Here is a 20,795-nt window from a genome sequence, read left to right as displayed (position 1 = left end):
CCAAGATCGTGCCACTGCACTCCAGCCTTGGCGACAGAGTGAGATTCTATCTAAAAAAAAAAAAAAAAAAAAAAAAGGGAGGATTTACACTTTCTGATTTTGAAGGTTACTACCAGCTTATAGTAATGAAAACTTTGCGTTACTGGCATAAGGATAGACATACAGGTCAATCGAATAGAATTGAGAGTCCAGAAACAAACACATGCATTTATCAACTGATTTTCAATGAGAAAGTTAAGAGATTTCCATGGGGAAAAGAATAGGTTTCCGTGGTGCTGGGACAACTGGATATCCACATGCAAAAGAATGAAGTTGGACTACTCCCTCAGCTCATATGCAAAAATTAACACAAAATGAATCAATGAACTAAACGTAAGAACTGAAACTATAAAACCCTTAGAAGAAAACATAAGCATACATCTTCATGACCTTGGATTACACAATGTTTTTTAGATATGACACCAAAGCCTGTAATCCCAACACTTTAGAGGCCGAGGTGGGCTGATCACTTGAGGTCAGGAGTTCGAGACCATCCTGGCCAACATGGCAAAACCCCATTTCTACTAAAAATACAAAAATTAGCCAGGTGTAGTGGAAGAGGCACCTGTAGTCCCAGCTACTCAGGAGGCTGAGACAGGAGAATCGCTTGAACCCAGGAGGCAGAGGTTGTAGTGAGACAAGATAGCGCCACTGCACTCCAGCCTGGGTGACAGAGCAAGACTCCATCTCAAAAAATAATAATAAAAAATAAGAATAAAATAGATAAAAAGGCCGGGCACACTGGCTCATGCCTGTAATCCCAGCACTTTGGGAGGCTGAGGTGGGTGGATCACTTGAGGTCTCAGGAGTTGGAGACCAGCCTGGCCTACATGGTGAAACCCCATCTCTACTAAAAATACAAAAATCAGCCAGGTGTGGTGTTGTGTGCCTGTAATCCCAGCTACTTGGGAGGCTGAGGCAGGAGAATCTCTTGAACCAGGAGGTGGAGGTTGCAGTGAGCAAAGATTGCACCACTACTCTCCAGACTGTGTGACAGAGCAAGACTCTGTCTCAAAAAAAAAAAACATACATACATACATAAAAACTTTTGTGCATCCAAGGACAGTATCAAGGAAGTGCAAAGACAACCCACAGAATGGGAGAAAATATGTAAAAGTCTTATCTGATAAGGGTCTAATTGCCTGGAATAATCTTACAACTCAACAATGAAAGAGACAGAAACCCAGTTTAACAAAATAAGGAAAGGACTTTAATAGACATTTCTCTAAAGAGGATTTACAAATGGCCAATAAACACATGAAAAGATTTTTAACATCATTAGTTATTAGGGAAATGTAAATCAAAGCCACAATGAGATACCACCTACCACCCTCTAAGGTGGCTATAATTTAAAAAACAGAAAACAATAAGTGTTGACAAACAATATGAAGAAATTTGAACACCCCTTCCTCATTCATGGGAAAGTAAAATGGTCCAGTCATTCTGGAAACCAGTTTGGCAGTTCCTCAGAAAGTTAAATATAGTTACCATAAGACAGGCAAGTACACCCTTAACTACATACTCAGGAAATTTAAAACATACTTTTACACAAAAACCTATCTGCAAATGTTCACAGCAGCACTATTAATAGAAAGTAGAAAGTGAAAACAACCCAAATGTCCATTAATTGATTAGTAAATAAAATGTCCTATGTCCATTTACTGAAATATTATTCAGCCATATAAAGGAATTAAATACCGATAAATACTACAATGTAGATGAGCCTTGAGAATATTACGCTAAATAAGTCAGGTGCAAATATTTATACATAATAGTGTCATATCATTTATATGAAATGTCTAGCACAGGCAAATCTATAGAAACAGAGAGTGTATTGGTGATTGCCAGGGATCGAGGGTAGAGAGTGGCTGCAAATGGATATAGAATTTCTTTTGGGCATAATGAAAATGTTGTGGAATTGGATAGGGGTGATGGTCACACAATCTTTGAATATGCTAGAAATTTTGAATTGTACTCTTTAAAGGGGTGAATATTATGGTACTTGAATTTTATCTCAAGAAAAATGAATAAAAAGTAACTAAATCATTGAAAATACCTGATGGCATGGGGTTTGTAGGGTAACTGGCATTCCACAGTGATTTTCAAAGGGCGTGTGCTATTTTCATTTTGCTTTGTTTTAGTTATGGAGCCCTTCCTGGAAACAAACTTCATACTACAGTCCTCTTTCATGAAGCAGAAGAGGGCAGTGGGCAGAGCCTCTCCTTTGGCTTTCTCCCCCACCACAACAGGGAGCCCTGGAGCTCTGGGAGAAAAACTCTGAAATATAAAGGGCATGCATGTGAGCTGTGGAGTCCCAGAGCCCTGGGTTTGCATCCTAGATCTGCAACTCCCGTTAATTGAGTTTTGGGAAGTTGCTGAAACTCTGACCTCCTGTTTTCTCATGGTACTATTGTAAGGGTTATATGAGACAATGTATGTGAAGACCCTGGCCCCATAGTAGAGGCTCTGCCACACATTTCAGCGACACTTTCATCACGTATTTCCAAAAACGTTTTTGCATTTTCGTAAAATGTCAGAAAGAGGACAACAGAACTTACTTGCCTTTTACAACAGAACAAATGGAGCAAGTCAGAGGTCAAGGTGCTAACATTCTTCATGGTTCCTCACCACCTTTTGTTCTGTTAGCCTACAGGGAAAAGTCTTCTCTTTTCTCACCTCCTTATCTGCAGGGGAAAATAGTACTTCAGCAAGTGAACCAGTTCAAGAACATCTCCAGGGCCATTAACATACAGACGTTTGTTCTATTCTCTCTGTACTCCATCTGTAAGAACCTCAGCCTTCCTCCTAGGAGCTAGGGAAAGTCAGGAAAGTGAAAGTAGTACCCCAGCTAATGAACTGCCCTGAGAACTGGCCTGAGAAGACAAGACCAGCTTCCTCTATGGCTCAAGATTTGGTTTCCTTCAATATGTCCTTTTGGAAATATGTCCATGAGATTGGAGAGATAAAAGAAGCCAGGATTGCTCACACTCAGGAAAAAACCTCCTCTATCTTTCTCTCTCTCCCTCTTTCTCTCCCTTCCCCTGACTGCCCTCTTCTCTATCTCTCTCTCTCCCTGAGCTGGCAAGGTTAATTGGTCACAGCAAGTCCAAAGAACCAGTTGGGCTTCTTGGACTAAGTTTCAGAAGGCTGAGATTGGATTGAAACTTATCACAAAAGTAAAGGAACCACTTAGCCTTCTTCGATTCCAGGCCCCTGAGCCTGTCTTTAATTTGAGTGAATGGAGTTCTTCCTGTGCTACAGCACCGCATAGTAGGGGCTGCCCTGGGCTTGGAGCCAGAGCTTCACCATATTCAGTCATCTGTACATTGAGACAACAGTGCCTGCTTCATGGTGCTACCCTGTGAATTAAATGAAGCAAGTTTTTGATGATCTTGACGCTGAATATTGATGCATTGGCCAGACTTTTTCTGATAGTAAAAAATGGTGGTTTCTTGTTGTCAGAAATCAAATCAATATATTTGTTCTCCTGTTGATTAGCTATGTCCCCTAGAGGGCAGTGACTTTTCCTGTCTTATTTATCTCTGTATCTCCAGCACTTAAAAGGTGCCTTGAGCAAGGTACATATTAAGTTCATATGAATGAATGAATAAAATTCATATGATTTATTCATACCCAGTTGGTGGTGTGTTTACCCTTTCCTAAACCTGTAGTCAGGTGGCCTTTGACTCGCCTGTACTTCTTGTGAGGTACTGTGCTGTAAAGGTGGACTATCACACTTCAATTCAGAGAGATCTCGGCTTGAATCCTGGATTTGCCAGTTTATTAACTACAGCAAACATTTTTGAGCATACATTGTGCCAAGTGCTGCGCTAACTGTCTTACACACATTGTCTTATTTCATCTTAATATCTATGAGTCATGCACTATAATCATCCCCATTTTACAGATAAGAAAGCAAAGACTTGGAGAGGAAAAGCATCTTGTTCAAAGGTAGATACTTAATGGCCAAGCCAACATGCAAATCTAGATTTAATTGCAGCTTCCTCTTCATCTACCATTTGAACTAATTCAAGCTATGTAATATTTCCCACTGAACCTTCTTGCCTCTATTTCCTCATCTTTAACATGGTCAAAATACCTGTCCTGCCCAAGTTAGTTATTTCATTAAAGTAGAAAAATACACGAGAAGCTTTTAAAATGTGAAAACCTCAGAATGAATGTAAAAATTATGATGATTCTTTTAGAATTTGTCAACACCTTCTTTTTCTCTAGTCCTGCTAGGCATTTACAATCTCAAAACCATGTATTTGAGATGCAAAACTATATTTGTATTTGCCATAACTGGTTTCTTTCCCTATGGCTTCATGAAAATGTGGCTCGAATGTGTTTATTATGAAAGCCCCAAATTAATCACAAGACTTCACCAGCCCATTCCACAATAGACTTCCATTACTTTGCCCTGACTTAGAAACCTCACATACGGTCTTGATTCAGGACAGCTCTGTGATGCTCTTGGAAAATGCCAAGTGCTTTCTTAATTGAGGCAATCTGTGTCCCACTACAGAGAGGTGGTTTAACTTGTGAATTCAGGAAAGCAACTGGTTTGACTCAATTTTTTGACCATGTTCTCAGTTCATTTTATTTAAAGCAATCAAACTGATGTGTGTGTTCTATGTTCATTGCACCATAGTGGGTTTACATAAGCTCATAGCTTTAGTTGTTCTCTTTACATTCTACTCCTCTGGTTTGAGCTTCTATGTTTTGTATATTTCCATTCATGGGGTTGAGATATTTGATTCAGGCTTTATATTTTTTGAGGCCCGGAATAAGTATTTCTTCCACACTTTAGGAAGTGTGGTCCTCTTCACTACTCTATGTAAACAAAGAGGAAACTGACAGGCTGTGGTGAGATTCGCATTTAGCTCAGTTTATTTTGCCAGGTTTTCTGGCAACTATACCCCTTTTCTTTGTTAGGGCACTTACTCTTTCTCCTGATGCAGTGGAAACTCCACAGGGCTTTCTTGTTCACATTGTCTCCACTGCTGACTCAGAGCCTGGCATGTAGTAGAGGTACAATGTGTGTGTGTGTGTGTGTGTGTGTGTGTGTGTGTCACAGAGAGAGAGAGTCAGAGAGAAAGCGCGAGTCAGAGAGAGAGACAGAGAAACAAGAGAGACACACAGAGAGAAAGACAGTGAGACAGAGAGACGTAGAGAAAGAGAATAAATAAAATTTTACCAGCCGAAACAAAGAGAAGAGAAAAGCTGGCAAAGGACGTGCCATTGAGCTAGCATTTATTCAATAATTGATGCACCAGGCACTGTGCTAAAAACACACCAACATGTCATAAAATCCATTCACTCATCAGGAAATCTTTTAGTATTTCCTTACAGTCTATTAATAGTTTTGACAACCGTAACAAGCATCTGAATTTCCACCTGTTGGATTAAAAACAGCATATTTGGGCTGTGATAAGTACCATTTGTGGACACAGGACAGCAGCAAGAAGTGAAATCCTGAGAAAGGAAAATATAAACCACATATAATAAGAAAAATGAATAAATATGAATATTTAAGACTCTGCTTTTCTGGGTGTGTATGTTTCCTGTGCTTTTGTTGTATAGAAGAAGGGTTGTAAGTGTAGGAGTAAAAATATTAGGATAAAGGAAATCTAGATAAACACTGACCAATCTACATTTGAAAGGAGCTTGTGATATTCTGAGAGGGGGTGAGGAAGGTTGTGAATGTATTTCACAGTTTTTTTTTTTGACAGTTGTTATTTAGTTTTTATTTAGCTTTATATAGTTTTATTTCATAATCATAAACTTAACTCTGCCATCCAGCTTAGGTATGGAAGGGAATAGGGAATATATGGCACCCAAAGGAACTGCAGCAAGAGCACAAATATTATAGGATAATGTGAGCAAATGGGGTGGAGGGGTGCTCTCACAAGGTCTGTGGTTAAGATAAAACACAAGTCAAATTTATTAGAGTTGTGCACAGTCAGCAATGGTGATCTTGCTAGTTTTGCCATTCCTGGACCCAAAGCGCTCCATGGCCTTCACAATACTCATGACTTCTTTCACCTTGCCAAAGACCACATGCTTGCCATCCAGCTACTCAGCCTTGACAGTGCAGATGAAAAACTGGGAACCGTTTATGTTGGGTTCAGCGTTTGCCATGAACAACACAGGACCTGCATGCTTTAGGATGTAGTTCTCGTCATGAAATTTCTCCCTGTAGATGGACTTGCCACCAGTGCCATTATGGCATGTGAAGTCACCACCTTGACACATAAACCCTGGAATAATTCTGTAAAAACAAGAACCCTTATACCCAAATCCTTTCTCTCCAGTGTTCAGAGCATGAAAGTTTTCTGCTGTCTTTAGAACTCTGTCTGCAAACAGCTCAAAAAAGACGTGACCCAAGATGCCAGATAATACAGTGGAGTTGACCATGGCTGGTAGCAGGGGTGTCATCAGCATAAGCAAAGCCATATATTTACCATTTTTGGAAGCCTTTTAATTTCAAAATGATTTTAGATTCACAGGAAGTTGCTAAGATTGTACTGAGAGGTTCCCCCATACCCTTTCCCTTTAAAAAAAAAAAAAAAGATGGTGTCTGTCTATGTGGCCCAGGCTAGAGTGCTAAGACACAGGGCACCAAGTCCCTAGGCTGCACACAGCAGGGGGACCCTGGGCCTGGCCCAAGAAACTATACATTCCTCCTGGGAATCTGGGGCTGTGATGGGAGGGGCTGCCATGAAGACTTCTGACATGCCCTGGAGACATTTGCTTCATGGTCTTGGGGATTAGTATTCAGCTCCTTGTTACTTATGCAAATTTCTGCAGCTGGCTTGAATTTCTCCTCAGAAAATGGGATTTTATTTTCTATCACATTGTCAGGCTGCAAATTTTCCAAACTTTTGTGCTCTGCTTCCCTTATAAAACCGAATACCTGGCCAGGCGTGATGGCTCACGCCTGTAATCCCAGCACTTTGGGAGGCTGAGACGGGCGAATCACAAGGTCAGGAGTTCGAGACCAGCCTGGCCAACATGGTGAAACCCTGTCTCTACTAAAAATACAAAAAGTTAGCTGGGCATAGTTGCAGGTGTCTTTAATCCCAGCTACTCGGGAGACTGAGGCAGGAGAATCGCTAGAACCCGGGAGGTGGAGGTTGCAGTGAGTCGAGATCACACCACTGCACTCCAGCCCTGGCAACAGAGTAAGACTCTGCCTCAAAAAAAAAAAAAAAAAAAAAAAAAAACCGAATGCCTTTAACAACACCCAAGTTGCTTCTTGAATGCTTTGCTGCTTAGAAATTTCTTCTGCCAGATACCCTAAATCATCTCTCTTAGGTTCAAAGTTCCGCAAATCTCTAGGGCAGGGACAAAACGCTGCCAGTCTCTTTACTAAAACATAACAAGAGTCACTCTTGCTCTAGTTCCCAAAAAGTTCCTCATCTCCATCTGAAACCATCCCAGCCTAGATTTCATTGTGCATATCATTATTAGCATTTTGGTCAAAGCCATTCAACAGGCCTCTAGGAAGTTCTAAACTTGCTCACATTTTCCTGTCTTCTTCTGAGCCCTCCAAACTGTTCCAACCCCTACCTGTTACCCAGTTCCAAAGTCGCTTCCACATTTTTGGTTATCTTTTCAGCAGTGCCCCACTCTACTGGTACCAGTTTACTGTATTAGTCCATTTTCATGCTGCTGATAAAGACATAACTGAAACTGGACAATTTACAAAAGAAAGAGGTTTATTGGACTTACAATTCTACGTCACTTGGGAGGCCTCACAATCATGATGGAAGGAGAAAGGCACATCTCACATGGGCTTTCACATCTCATGGCACAAGAAAAGAGCTTGTGCAGGGAAACTTCTCTTTTTAAAACCATCAGATCTCATGAAATTTATTCATTATCACGACAATAGCGCAGGAAAGAACTGCACCCATAATTCAATCATCTCCTACCGGGTTCCTCCCACAACACGTGAGAATTCAAGATAAGATTTGGATGGGGACACAGCCAAACCATGTCACACTACCATGCCTGACTTCCTTTCCATTTTTGTATGTTTGCTTGTTCTTCATGTGCCTGAGAAGTGACTCTAAAGGGCTGTATTATTTGGATATTAGATTGGCATTTTATCTGACTGGGATATCTTGCTGTGATCGGCCATGTATAAGGTCAGCTTTTCTATGAGCCGTATTTTTAAAAAGATACATTAATTTTTAAAAAATACAACTGTCTAAATAATATGCACAAAGCCCCCCAAAAACCTAGATTCTAAGAAGAATCTATGTACTGCCATACAATGATTGATATTAATAATTATGGTGATAAATTACACACAAAAAATGTGTGATCTCTGTTTAAACAGGCAAAAACAAAAAACCCATGAAATAAATCTATGGCATCTATAGCCAAAACTGGAAACAACCCACATATCCATCAATAGGAAATCAGTTAAATAAATTATAGTACATTTATCCGATGGAAGATTAAGCACATATTCAATATAATTATTTATACACATATATATATACACACATGTATAAATATAGAGAATACTGTGGGTGTATGTGTGTGTGTATATATATATATATATATATATATATACATTGTGTGTGTATATGTACATATATGTACACACACAGTACTGTTGCCTACCTTCTTGTCTTTTAATTCTGTGAACTCTCATTCACTCTGCTTCAGTAGGATACGTCCTTCTTTTTGGTTCTTAGACTCACCAAGTTGATCCTTGACTCAGGACATTGCATCTGCTGCTTCTTCTTCCTGGAATATCCTTCCTTCTGATAGTCACATGAGTAGTCTCTTCTTGTCATTCAGACCTCAAATATCACATCTTCAGAGAGCGCATCTCTGATCATCATATCTAAAGTTGTCCTCATTCCCCCATAGCTTTCTATACTATCATGCTTTATTTTTTTCATAACATGTATTTTATTACTCCTTTCTCCATTGGAATAGAATCTCCATTAGATTAGGAAATCTGCCTATCTTGTTAATGCCTGTAACTAGAATACTTTTGAAGAGTTCTTGGCACATAATAAATACTCAACTAATATTTTTGTGTACCCAGAAATAAAGTTTGGAAGAACATATGCTAAATTGTTAATAGTGGTTACTTCTGAGTAAAGGAGTAGCGTGGTAGGTAAATTATTAATAGATGTTCACTTTCCACCAAGATATGTTTTAGTTAGTCTTAACTTACTTGAAATGAAATTTATTACTTTAATAATTAGAAACATTAATAAACATTTTAATTACAAGAATGATAGATAAAATTTTGATGCTTCCAATAAGCTATATTTATCTAGAGGATGCACTCATGTAGAATACTCTCTTGAGGATGTTAGGTAAGTAACATGTTACTATATGTAGTAAAATATCTATGATTTTATAAAAGCACTGAAACATGAAGCAACAGAAATGTTTTTCCCAGTTCTCTTTCCTCTGAACTTGATCACCGTCTCTCTGGCAAAGCACCTAAATTAATTCTTCTTTAAAAGTTAACAAGACCAAATTATAAGCTTGATGAATAACTCATTCTTATTTTTCTTTAAATTATTATATTTTATGTATTTATTAGCTATGCCCATCTTAAACAGGTTTATTTGTTCTTTTTACACATACCAAACTCTTAATATTAGCTGTTGTCCCCAGGTCCGAATGTTAAGTCAACATTTATTTGAGAGACCTTCAACTTATCAAGTATTGCAGGTCTCTGATTGCTTTGGAACCACTTCTGATACCTGTGGACTTAGTTCAAGGCCAGTTACTACCAATTTTTTTTTTTTCTAATAGAATGAACAAATGGCTAATTGTTTGCTTTGTCAATCAAGCTCAAGTTAATGGATCTGGGTACTATGTATATAAAAAGCCTAGTCTGAGTCTTTTTTCAGTGGCTTCTTTGCCTTTCTAATCCGAGATTTTCTTCCTCAGAGATTTTGGCCTAGATTTGCAAAATGATGACCATATCTTTGATTTGGGGGATTGCTATAGCAGCATGCTGTTGTCTATGGCTTATTCTTGGAATAAGGAGAAGGTAAGGAATGTTTTATCTTTAAATTGCTCTTTGATTCATCCATTTAATTTTTTTACCTTCATTTTTATACAGTAAATTTGGTTTTCTATACTTACACATATTAACATTATCTTCCTTATTTTTTAAATGAAAAATTTGATTTGAATTTTTAAAGTAATATCTTTTTTACTATATCTCACAAAACATATGATGACAGCTTCCCTTTTTAGTATTGGCATATACTGATGGTAATATATAACTGTATATTCGTGTTAAACATAACTGACAGAAATTGTATAAGGTCTCTATGTACATTTATATGTGTATCTAAAGAGGAATACCAAATTAGTAAGGATACAAGTAGCAAGTGGGAATCTACAATGGAAAGGATTGCTTTCTCTCACATGGCTTCAATAGACACTCTTACTAAATAAATGTTCTCTTTTAAGCTCATTCTTGTGCATCGTATAGATTCAGCCTAAGCCTGGAGAAGAGCATAGAGCCTGAGCTGATCATTCTATTACTGTTTTTAAATCAATGTTAATCAACTATGGTGAATTGGGAAAGTTTGCTGGTGTATGTGACATCGATTTCATTTATTTACAACCCGTTCAAGAATGCAAGAAAAACAAATACAGTCAGATCCAGAACCAAAGTTTATTTAACTTCTAATTGGCTCAAGGAGTAATTGTGGGGAGGCATATAGATATTCTCTGCTATGTCAATCTCAAAAAGAGAAAATCACCCTGAGCATATTTCAGCTTTGTAGATTGCTATGTGTTTTCTGCCTTTTGCAGTTTCTTTCAGGCCTGATACTTTTTACTTTTAATTAAACTACTTATCTTCGGCCGGGCGCGGTGGCTCACGCTTGTAATCCCAGCACTTTGGGAGGCCGAGGCGGGCGGATCACGAGGTCAGGAGATCGAGACCACGGTGAAACCCCGTCTCTACTGAAAAATACAAAAACTTAGCCGGGCGTGGTGGCGGGCGCCTGTGGTCCCAGCTACTCGGAGAGGCTGAGGCAGGAGAATGGCGTGAACCCGGAAGGCGGAGCTTGCAGTGAGCCGAGACTGCGCCACTGCACTCCAGCCTGGGCGACAGAGCGAGACTCCGTCTCAAAAAAAAAAAAAAAAAAAAAAAAAAACTACTTATCTTCAAACTAAGAAAGGAAAAGTAATTACGTTATACTGTATTATTCTATCAAGAGGTACAGAAGTTTATGTTGGAAAATAAGTTTACATGTTCTAATAAAAACATTTTAAAGGAGCACTGAGTTACAATAGATGATTCTGTCAGTGTTTATCTTACTCAATTTCATTTTATAATAAGCTGATGTCTCACATGAGATTCTTCTTCTCTGAAACCATCCTTACAGAATAGTAGTATCTTTAAACTAGGAAGATTTTGAAAACCTCAGTTCTCTGAAATCCTCTCTTATTCAGTGATCTGTGTCTTTAAAGAAAATAATCAAAAGAAACATTTTGAGATATTTAGACAAATGATGCTTAGCAAAATGATAAACACTAGAATGTAGTTTTGTTTCCGCACTGACAGCAAGAATCTTGTTGGTCTCGCAAATCCTTTTGCCTGTATCACTGGGAAAAGTGACGAGCACACAGTAGACGGGTGCTTGTTGAATGTGTATATGGACAGATGCATGAACGGATGGATTTAGTAATCCTTTCCACCAACATATCATGTTACTAGGTTAATGTAACCTATTACCGTAGTAAAAGAGCAGGGCCCATCCAACACAAGAAATATCTATAAACTATAGGGTTTCAAAGTTTGAAGTCAGTTGGAAAAATTTTAAAACCTGATGTAAGTAAAAACCCAAATCTATAATCATCCATGTCTATCATACATTTGTGTCTGACAGGCAAACGGGTGAACCACCTCTAGAGAATGGGTTGATTCCATACCTGGGCTGTGCTCTGCAATTTGGTGCCAATCCTCTTGAGTTCCTCAGAGCAAATCAAAGGAAACATGGTCATGTTTTTACCTGCAAACTAATGGGAAAATATGTCCATTTCATCACAAATCCCTTGTCATACCATAAGGTGTTGTGCCATGGAAAATATTTTGATTGGAAAAAATTTCACTTTGCTACTTCTGCGAAGGTAAGCAGTTTTACGTTTATATACCGTTCTGTTTGTCTTCTACCTTTTTATGTGCTAGTCTATTTAGAAATTTTGATGTACTTAGATTTTATGATAAAGGTGTTGAAGAGAGTTATCCTTATGTGGAGAGTCTTAGAAACACAAATAAATTAAATTATACATAGCTTCTTAGTAATAATCATTTAGAAAGTCAAAATAGGTATAGATTTGTCATTTGTTGACGAGCTAATGAGGGTGAAATATACATTAAATGCTCTACTGAGACAGGTGGCACCGTATGAATAAGACAGATAAAAATTCATCACATCGGCAATGTCTATGCAAGAATGCAAGTGACGGAAACCTAACATTCAACAGTTGTCTTACCACACTTATGCCACACAGTGTTTCATTTTGTTAAGGAATTGGCAAGATATTTTAACATCATTTACATGTAATAAAAGAAGCTCTGTTACTGAGGGAAAAAAACAATAACTACTTACTTACTGCAAATAAATATTAGCTATGGTCTTTGTGTCTAAGTAGCTTAAAGTTTGGTTAAAATACATCTACAGCTGGACACAATGGAACACACCTGTAGTCCCTGCTACTTGAGAGGCTGAGGCAGGAGGATCGCTTGAGCCCAGGAGTTTGAGGCTGCAGTGAGCTATCATTGTGTCACTGCACTCCAGCCTGGGTGACAATGTGAGACCCCATCTCTAAAAGAAAAAGGAAAAGAAATCTACAAATAATGTAAAAGATAACTAACGATTTTAAAACATTATCAATTAGTTTATGTGTAATAGGTGTAAATAAGCGCAGTAGCATAAGAAATAAGACATAGATGACTTGAGTGATCCAGGGTAGTGCCACTGAAGTTGGCTTTAAAGGAAAGGTACAGTTTGGCCATTTATTTGTAAAGTGCTATGAACTTGTACAATGGAAAGCCAATTTCTCATGTTTAACAAGTAAGGAACTATGAAAGTATCTAATCTGTTTTTCAGTCACTTACTATGACTAGGTCAGGTTTAATTTCTTTTTCTGCATGTTTTATTTGCTATCAGGCATTTGGGCACAGAAGCATTGACCCGAGGGATGGAAATACCACTGAAAACATAAACGACACTTTCATCAAAACCCTGCAGGGCAATGCCTTGAATTCCCTCACGGAAAGCATGATGGAAAACCTCCAACGTATCATGAGACCTCCAGTCTCCTCTAACTCAAAGACTGCTGCCTGGGTGACAGAAGGGATGTATTCTTTCTGCTACCGAGTGATGTTTGAAGCTGGGTATTTAACTATCTTTGGCAGAGATCTTACAAGGCAGGACACACAGAAAGCACATATTCTAAACAATCTTGACAACTTCAAGCAATTCGACAAAGTCTTTCCAGCCCTGGTAGCAGGCCTCCCCATTCACATGTTCAGGACTGCGCACAATGCCCGGGAGAAACTGGCAGAGAGCTTGAGGCACGAGAACCTCCAAAAGAGGGAAAGCATCTCAGAACTGATCAGGCTGCGCATGTTTCTCAATGACACTTTGTCCACCTTTGACGACCTGGAGAAGGCCAAGACACACCTCGTGGTCCTCTGGGCATCTCAAGCAAACACCATTCCAGCGACTTTCTGGAGTTTATTTCAAATGATTAGGTGACTAATACCATATCCATTTCTTTTTTAATTTTAGTAGAAAGTAGAAATTAAACCATTTTAACTTTAAGAAAAAAAGCCTCATAGTACTTTATCACGTCATCAGTCAAGAACATAGCACTAATGCGTGTTAGTGTTTAACATGTGTAAGTTCATTCAGTCCTCACAAAAACATAGGCAGCTATGACTGGTAGAAGTGTTTTACAGAAAGAGATGTCACCCCAAGCCACAGAGCTTGTATGTGCTGGTGTTGGGTCAATTCAGGCTGCCTGGCCCAGAGCCCTTGCTCTTAATTCCATACTGTTCTTCACGACACCAACTCCATTCCATAAATGCAGTTTTCATAATCATAAAAATGTATTTAAGTGATTACTGATTTACGGACAACAATCAGGGTAGTGACTATGCCTTATTTATTTGTTCATTCACAGTTTGTTTTCACTCAATTAGGAATTGCTGCTCTTCTGTTTATTTGACCAATTATGAGAGCTATGAATCAATCATAATCTATTATTATTGATAAGAGACTTAACTACGTTGTGCTTTTTCAAACTGTATGTAACAGAAAAAACTGTAATAACATATGTTTTACATAACATGATTTCTCTCCAAAGTGTTTATCTTTTGGAAATTTGAAATTAGAATGGTCTATTGAATTAGAGACTTAACTACGCTGTGCTTTTTCCAACTGTATGTAACAGAAAAAAACTGTAATATGTTTTACATAACATGATTTCTCTCCAAAGTGTTAATCTTTTGGGAATTTGAAATTAGAATGGTCTATTGAATTATTCCAATTAAATTAGATATTTAGTATCATCATGTAGACACAAAATTGCTCCTCCATAGGACTGGGAATGCCAACTTTCTATTCATGGCTGATGACTTTAAGTCTTGTCTTTTGTTTTTTTTTTTCTTATTCTGGAGAACGGGGTCTCGCTATATTGCCCAGGCAGGTCTCGAACTCCTGGGCTCAAGCTATCCTCCCGCCTCTTGCCTCCTTGAGAGCTGGGATTACAGGCGTGAGCCATCGCGCCTGGCCGAATTTAGGTCTTATAAAATATTTTAAAACTTAATTTCAGATGTGAGAACTTATTACTAATTTGTCACAAATGTTGACTATCTTCCAAAGTTATTACTTGAGAAAGCACATCCAGAATAAATTCACATATTTACAGCAGGCATACAACATCAATTTAACATCATAAAAGAAATTGTTAGCCATATTTTATGATAGCCTCACAAATACTTATCAGTCAAACATTTTGAGACTCAACTTACTGTAATTTTGTTATGTAGCTCCCTAGAGATGTCTAATCCTTATTAGAAACACTTATTTATAAAAGCCCTGACCAGGCCAGGCATGGTGGCTCACGCCTGTAATCCCAGCACTTTGGGAGGCCAAGGGGAGCAGATCACGAGGTCAGGAGATCGAGACCATCCTGGCTAACACAGCGAAACCCCGTCTCTACTACAAAACATACAAAAAATTAGCCGGGTGTGGTGGCAGGCCCCTGTAGTCCCAGCTACTCAGGAGGCTGAGTCAGGAGAATGGCATGAACCTGGGAGGTGGAGCTTGCAGTGAGCCAAGATTGCGCCCCTGCACTCCAGCCTTGGTGACAGAGTGAGACTCCATCTCAAAATAAATAAATAAACAAATAAAAATAAAATAAAAGCCCTGACCAAAGTTTGATTTTTATGTAGCAAAGCCCCATTTTTTATTACTCTTTTTTTTTTCCCAGACAGAGTCTTGCTCTGTCACCAAGGCTGGAGTGCAGTGGTGTGATCATGGCTCACTGCAACCTCCACCTCCTGGGCTCAAGCAATTCTCCTGCCTCAGCCTCCTGAGTAGCTGGGATTACAGGATCCCACTGCCATGCCTGGCTAATTTTTGTATTTTTAGTAGAAACAGGGTTTCACCATGTTGGCCAGGCTGGTCTCAAACTCCTGACCTCATGATCTGCCTGCCTCGGCCTCCCAAAGTGCTGGGATTACAGGTGTGCACCACCACGCCCGGCTGCAAGGCCATTGTAAGGCAACAATTCTTACTAATATCCAAGGACATAAATGCAATTACAAATGGAGTAAATGCAAACAGGAATATCCCTTTCCCTCCTCCCCTGATATCTTCACTATCTAGTTAAAAGGAGGGGAAAAGGCCTATTTGTTTACAGATCTCAAAGTATGGAAAAAGTTTATTTTCTGTACATATATTTTTTCTCTTAACTTTTTTTTTCTCTCTTAACTTTTAATAGGAACCCGGAAGCAATGAAAGCAGCTACTGAAGAAGTGAAAAGAACATTAGAGAATGCTGGTCAAAAAGTCAGCTTGGAAGGCAATCCTATTTGTTTGAGTCAAACAGAACTGAATGACCTGCCAGTATTAGGTGGGTATACTTGTTATGTTGAGTTTCATTTTCTATGTCCTACTACTTTAACAATAATGACCAACATAAATTATATGCTGACTGAATTCTAGGCATTAAATTAAGTATTTCATATGAGTTTTCTCAGTTAATCCTCAAAACGGTCCTGTGGCTTGGGACTGTTACTATTTATTTGTACCAAGTGAGGAAACTGACACCTAGAGGTTAAGCTGCAGCCAGGGTAGAATCAAATACATCATTATGTGGCATCCTACTCTCTCAACTACCACCCTGCACTGCCACACTATGTTTCTCGTATTTCTCTTACCACTAATCTGATTGTTAATGGAAGCATATTGTCATTTTCATAAAATAAAGGAGGGAAAAGAACCACTAAGAAACCACAGTTACCTGCATGGATTGAGTGATGGATTTGAAGGTTCTTTGATTTTTCTTTGTTCTGCTTTTCTACATTTTATGGAACTATAACAATATGATATTTTTATTTTTATTTATTTATTTATTTTTGACAAAGTCTCGTTCTGTTGCCCAGGCTGGAGTGCAATGGCGCGATCTTGGCCCACTGCAACCTCTGCCTCCTGGGTTCAAGCCATTCTCCTGCCTCAGCCTCCCAAGTAGCTAGGATTACAGGTGCACTCCACCACCCTGGCTAATTTTTGTATTTTTAGTAGAGACGGGGTTTCACCATGTTGTCCAGACTGGTCTCGAACTCCTGACCTCAAGTGATCTGCCCGCCTCGGCCTCCCGAAGTGCTGGGATTACAGGCATGAGCCACCGCACCCGGCCGACAATATGATATGTTTATAGTAATAAAGTTTTCTTTTTTTGGTTATTTTCTTTAAGGAGGCAAGAAGCTTAGGTTCCATGTTGGGTCTGACTTGGGAGACTATGGACATGTCACTTCTCTTTTGGGGGCCTTACTTTTCTTATCTGTAAAATAAAATGCTAACATTCTGGGATTTTATACACAATCATGTGATGAGCACCCTAAAACATGACAGTTAAAGGATAAGGCTAAAAGGTCAGCCTGGACCTCTCGTGAGCTCTCTATATTTCAGCCATTTTCAGATTGGTTCTTTTTGTCCCTTTATGCCTTTACCAGGCAGTGGGGATCGCCACACAACATCAGATAGTATATGGATAAAAATAGGTTCTTGTAAATGTTGAACTGAAGCTGCATTAAACACTTAGAAGAAACATATGTATATATCAGTGCTATCAGTATATTCAATCTCAGAAGTCCTCAGTATATTCAATCTCAGAAGTGATAAACTTTGAATAATTTATATAAAAATATATTACAAATTTTTCCAGTTTTATTAGATTACTCTTCTATAAAATGATGGAATTTTGTTTCCCAATTATGACCAAGATGATTATCTCTTAATCAAAAGATTATTATTAACTCAGAGGATCAGATTTACAGATACATTCAGGCCAGGCACGGTGACTCACGCCTGTAATCAAAGCACGTTTGGAGGCTGAGATGGGCACATCGCTTAAGCCTAGGAGCTCAAGAGCAACCTGGGCAATATAGCAAAACCCTGTCTCTACAAACAATAAAAAGAAGAAAATTAGCTGGGTATGGTGGCACACGCCTATAGTCGCAGCTACTCGAGAGGTTGAGGTGGGAGGATCACTTGAGCCTGGGAGGTTGAGGCTGCAGTGAGCCAGGATCATGCCACTGCACTGCAGCCTGGGCAACAGAATGAGACCCTGGCTATAAAGAAAAACAAAAATAAAAAAATTCAGACACAGTTGAATCATTGATAATAGCATAGTGGTAACAGAAAGAAAGTTTGGGAAATTTTTATCTGATCAGCTTCCCATACCCTGTTCATCTTTGTGTTATGCACTGCCAGGCTGTCTGTAGTTCAGACTCTATATCATATGACCTTCAAACACTTGGTTTGTTCTTCTCTTCCTTCCTCCCTTCCTTCTTTCATTTTTTATCTTTTTTTTTCTTTTAAAATGTTTAGATAGTATAATCAAGGAATCACTGAGGCTTTCCAGTGCCTCCCTCAACATCCGGACAGCTAAGGAGGATTTCACTTTGCACCTTGAGGACGGTTCCTACAACATCCGAAAAGATGACATCATAGCTCTTTACCCACAGTTAATGCACTTAGATCCAGAAATCTACCCAGACCCTTTGGTAAGTGCCTGCTCATTGAAGTTCAATATCCAGGTGATAGCTACCTAGATCTAAATAAGGAGGAAATTTACAGTGGTAGAATTGATTTTGTCACTGTAGTCATAGGGATTGTCCCCTTAATTGTGTTAAATAGTCATATATTTCGGAAAATTCAGATAGTGGTCTGAATTTTTCATTTTTAGTCCTAATATTTGCCATCACACAGTCTTTGCTAGATTATATTTGCAGTCATGATAATAAAACTGCCGCTTTTTTTTTCTTAAAAAGCACCTCCTCCCAAATCCAGGAAATTGGAGGCTAATATATTGATTCTTCTAGTTTCTTCTGGGAACCCTTCTCTCTCTAGCTCTGCCTGCCTAAGGAACTAATCGTTCAAGCAGGTTAAGGAGGTATCAGAAGGCTTCCTTAGCTCATTAAGCTCCTGTTCCTTATTACTTTCTGATTCAATGTGGAGTATTTGCTAAATCACTAATGGAGGAGATTTAAAAAGAAAATTACTCTTCGGAGCTTCCAGGTTGAGAAAGAGAAAAATTTCTTTAAAACTAGCTTAAAGGCTGTTTTCTTTGTATTTTTATTGCAGACTTTTAAATATGATAGGTATCTTGATGAAAACGGGAAGACAAAGACTACCTTCTATTGTAATGGACTCAAGTTAAAGTATTACTACATGCCCTTTGGATCAGGAGCTACAATATGTCCTGGAAGATTGTTTGCTATCCACGAAATCAAGCAATTTTTGATTCTGATGCTTTCTTGTTTTGAATTGGAGCTTGTAGAGGGCCAGGCTAAATGTCCGCCTTTGGACCAGTCCCGGGCAGGCTTGGGCATTTTGCCGCCATTGAATGATATTGAGTTTAAATATAAATTCAAGCATTTGTGAATACATGGCTGGAATAAGAGGACACTAGATGATATTACAGGTCTGCAGAACACCATCACCACACAGTCCCTTTGGACAAATGCATTTAGTGGTGGTAGAAATGATTCACCACGTCCAGTGTTGTTCACCAATGCTTGTTTGTGAATCTTAACGTTTTGGTGACAGTTTCCAGATGCTATTGCAGACTCTGTTAGTGAAAAGAACTAGTTTCTAGGAGCACAATAATTTGTTTACATTTGTATAAGTCCATGAATGTTCATATAGCCAGGGATTGAAGTTTATTATTTTCAGAGGAAAACACCTTTATTATTTTTTTTTTTCAAAATGAAGATACGCATTCCAGCCAGGTGTGGTAGCAGGCACCTGTAGTCTTAGCTACTCAAGAGGCCAAAGAAGGAGGATGGCTTGAGCCCAGGAGTTCAAGACCAGCCTGGACAGCTTAGTGAGACCCCGTCTCTAAAGAAAAGATATTCTAATTGGCAGATTGTTTTTTCCTAAGGAAACTGCTTTATTTTTATAAAACTGCCCAACAATTACGAAAAATGTTCAAATTCACGTTCTAGTGAAACTGCATTATTTGCTGACTAGATGGTGGGGTTCCTCGGGTGTGATCATATATCATAAACGATATTTCAAATGATTATGATTAGTTATGTCTTTTAATAAAAAGGAAATATTTTTCAACTTCTTCTATATCCAAAATTCAGGGCGTTAAAATTAATTATCTTGATTTCCCAAAAACACTAAAGGTGGTTTTATTTTCCCTTCATGTTTTAAGTTATTGTTGCTGAAAACCCTATGTCCAGCTTTAACTATCTTCTCCATTTCATATTAATGAGAAGAGTTTTCTCAGAGTTTAAAAAAGGTAGTTTTTCTGTCATTGTTAAATACACATTATCACTGAAAAAATGTAGCTTTTATGTGATATGTTTTAAAGTTAAAACTGGATGGAAATAGCCATTTGAAAGCTTTGGTTATGAAACATGTGGAGTGTATTAAGTGCAGCTTGACATTACGTTTTATTTAAATGCTTTTTATCGCTAAATGACTTGCAGATAAAAAAAAAATAAGGTGACCCGAGTGTTTAAATGCTGTGTACAACAATGCTTTGATAAAATATTTTAAGTGTGAGTTATCAGCTCTATGTCAATTTTCTGTGTAGTATTTATATTTAAATTATATGTACCTTTTTGCTTATTTTACAAATATTAAGAAAATATTCTAACATTTGATAATTTTGAAATGATTCATCTTTCAAAAATAAAAGTATGAATCTATATGTATTTATTTATTTAGAGAAAGAGTCTCACCCTCTCGCCAAGGCTGGAGTGCAGTGGCGCGATCTCGGCTCACTGTAATTGCCACCTCCTGAGTTCAAGCGATTCTCATGCCTCAGCCTCCCAAGTAGCTGGGACTACAGGCATGTGCCACCATGCCTAGCTAATTTTTATATTCTTAGTAGAGACGGGGTTTCACCATGTTGGCCAGGCTGGTCTCAAACTCCTGACCTGAGGTGATCTGCCCGCCTCAGCCTCCCAAAGTGCTGTGATTACAGACACAAGCCACTGCA

General features: G+C 38.6%; 1 protein-coding gene across 1 annotated transcript; it reads left to right on the top strand.

Annotated features, from left to right (window-relative positions):
• The first annotated feature begins 9,930 nt into the window (after nucleotides 1-9,930).
• Nucleotides 9,931-20,502, top strand: LOC100606037 (cytochrome P450 7A1). Its single transcript, XM_003256010.2, has 6 exons — nucleotides 9,931-10,075; nucleotides 11,934-12,174; nucleotides 13,218-13,804; nucleotides 16,060-16,190; nucleotides 18,170-18,345; nucleotides 18,926-20,502. The coding sequence occupies exons 1-6, from the start codon at nucleotides 9,996-9,998 to the stop codon at nucleotides 19,223-19,225; spliced, it is 1,515 nt and encodes a 504-aa protein (XP_003256058.1). The 5' UTR covers nucleotides 9,931-9,995; the 3' UTR covers nucleotides 19,226-20,502.
• The last annotated feature ends 293 nt before the right edge of the window (nucleotides 20,503-20,795 follow it).

Source organism: Nomascus leucogenys, chromosome 16, assembly GCF_006542625.1.
Source record: "Nomascus leucogenys isolate Asia chromosome 16, Asia_NLE_v1, whole genome shotgun sequence".
Taxonomy (NCBI): domain Eukaryota; kingdom Metazoa; phylum Chordata; class Mammalia; order Primates; family Hylobatidae; genus Nomascus; species Nomascus leucogenys.
Note: the sequence above shows the minus strand (reverse complement) of the source record. Positions and strands in the feature narration are given on the sequence as shown.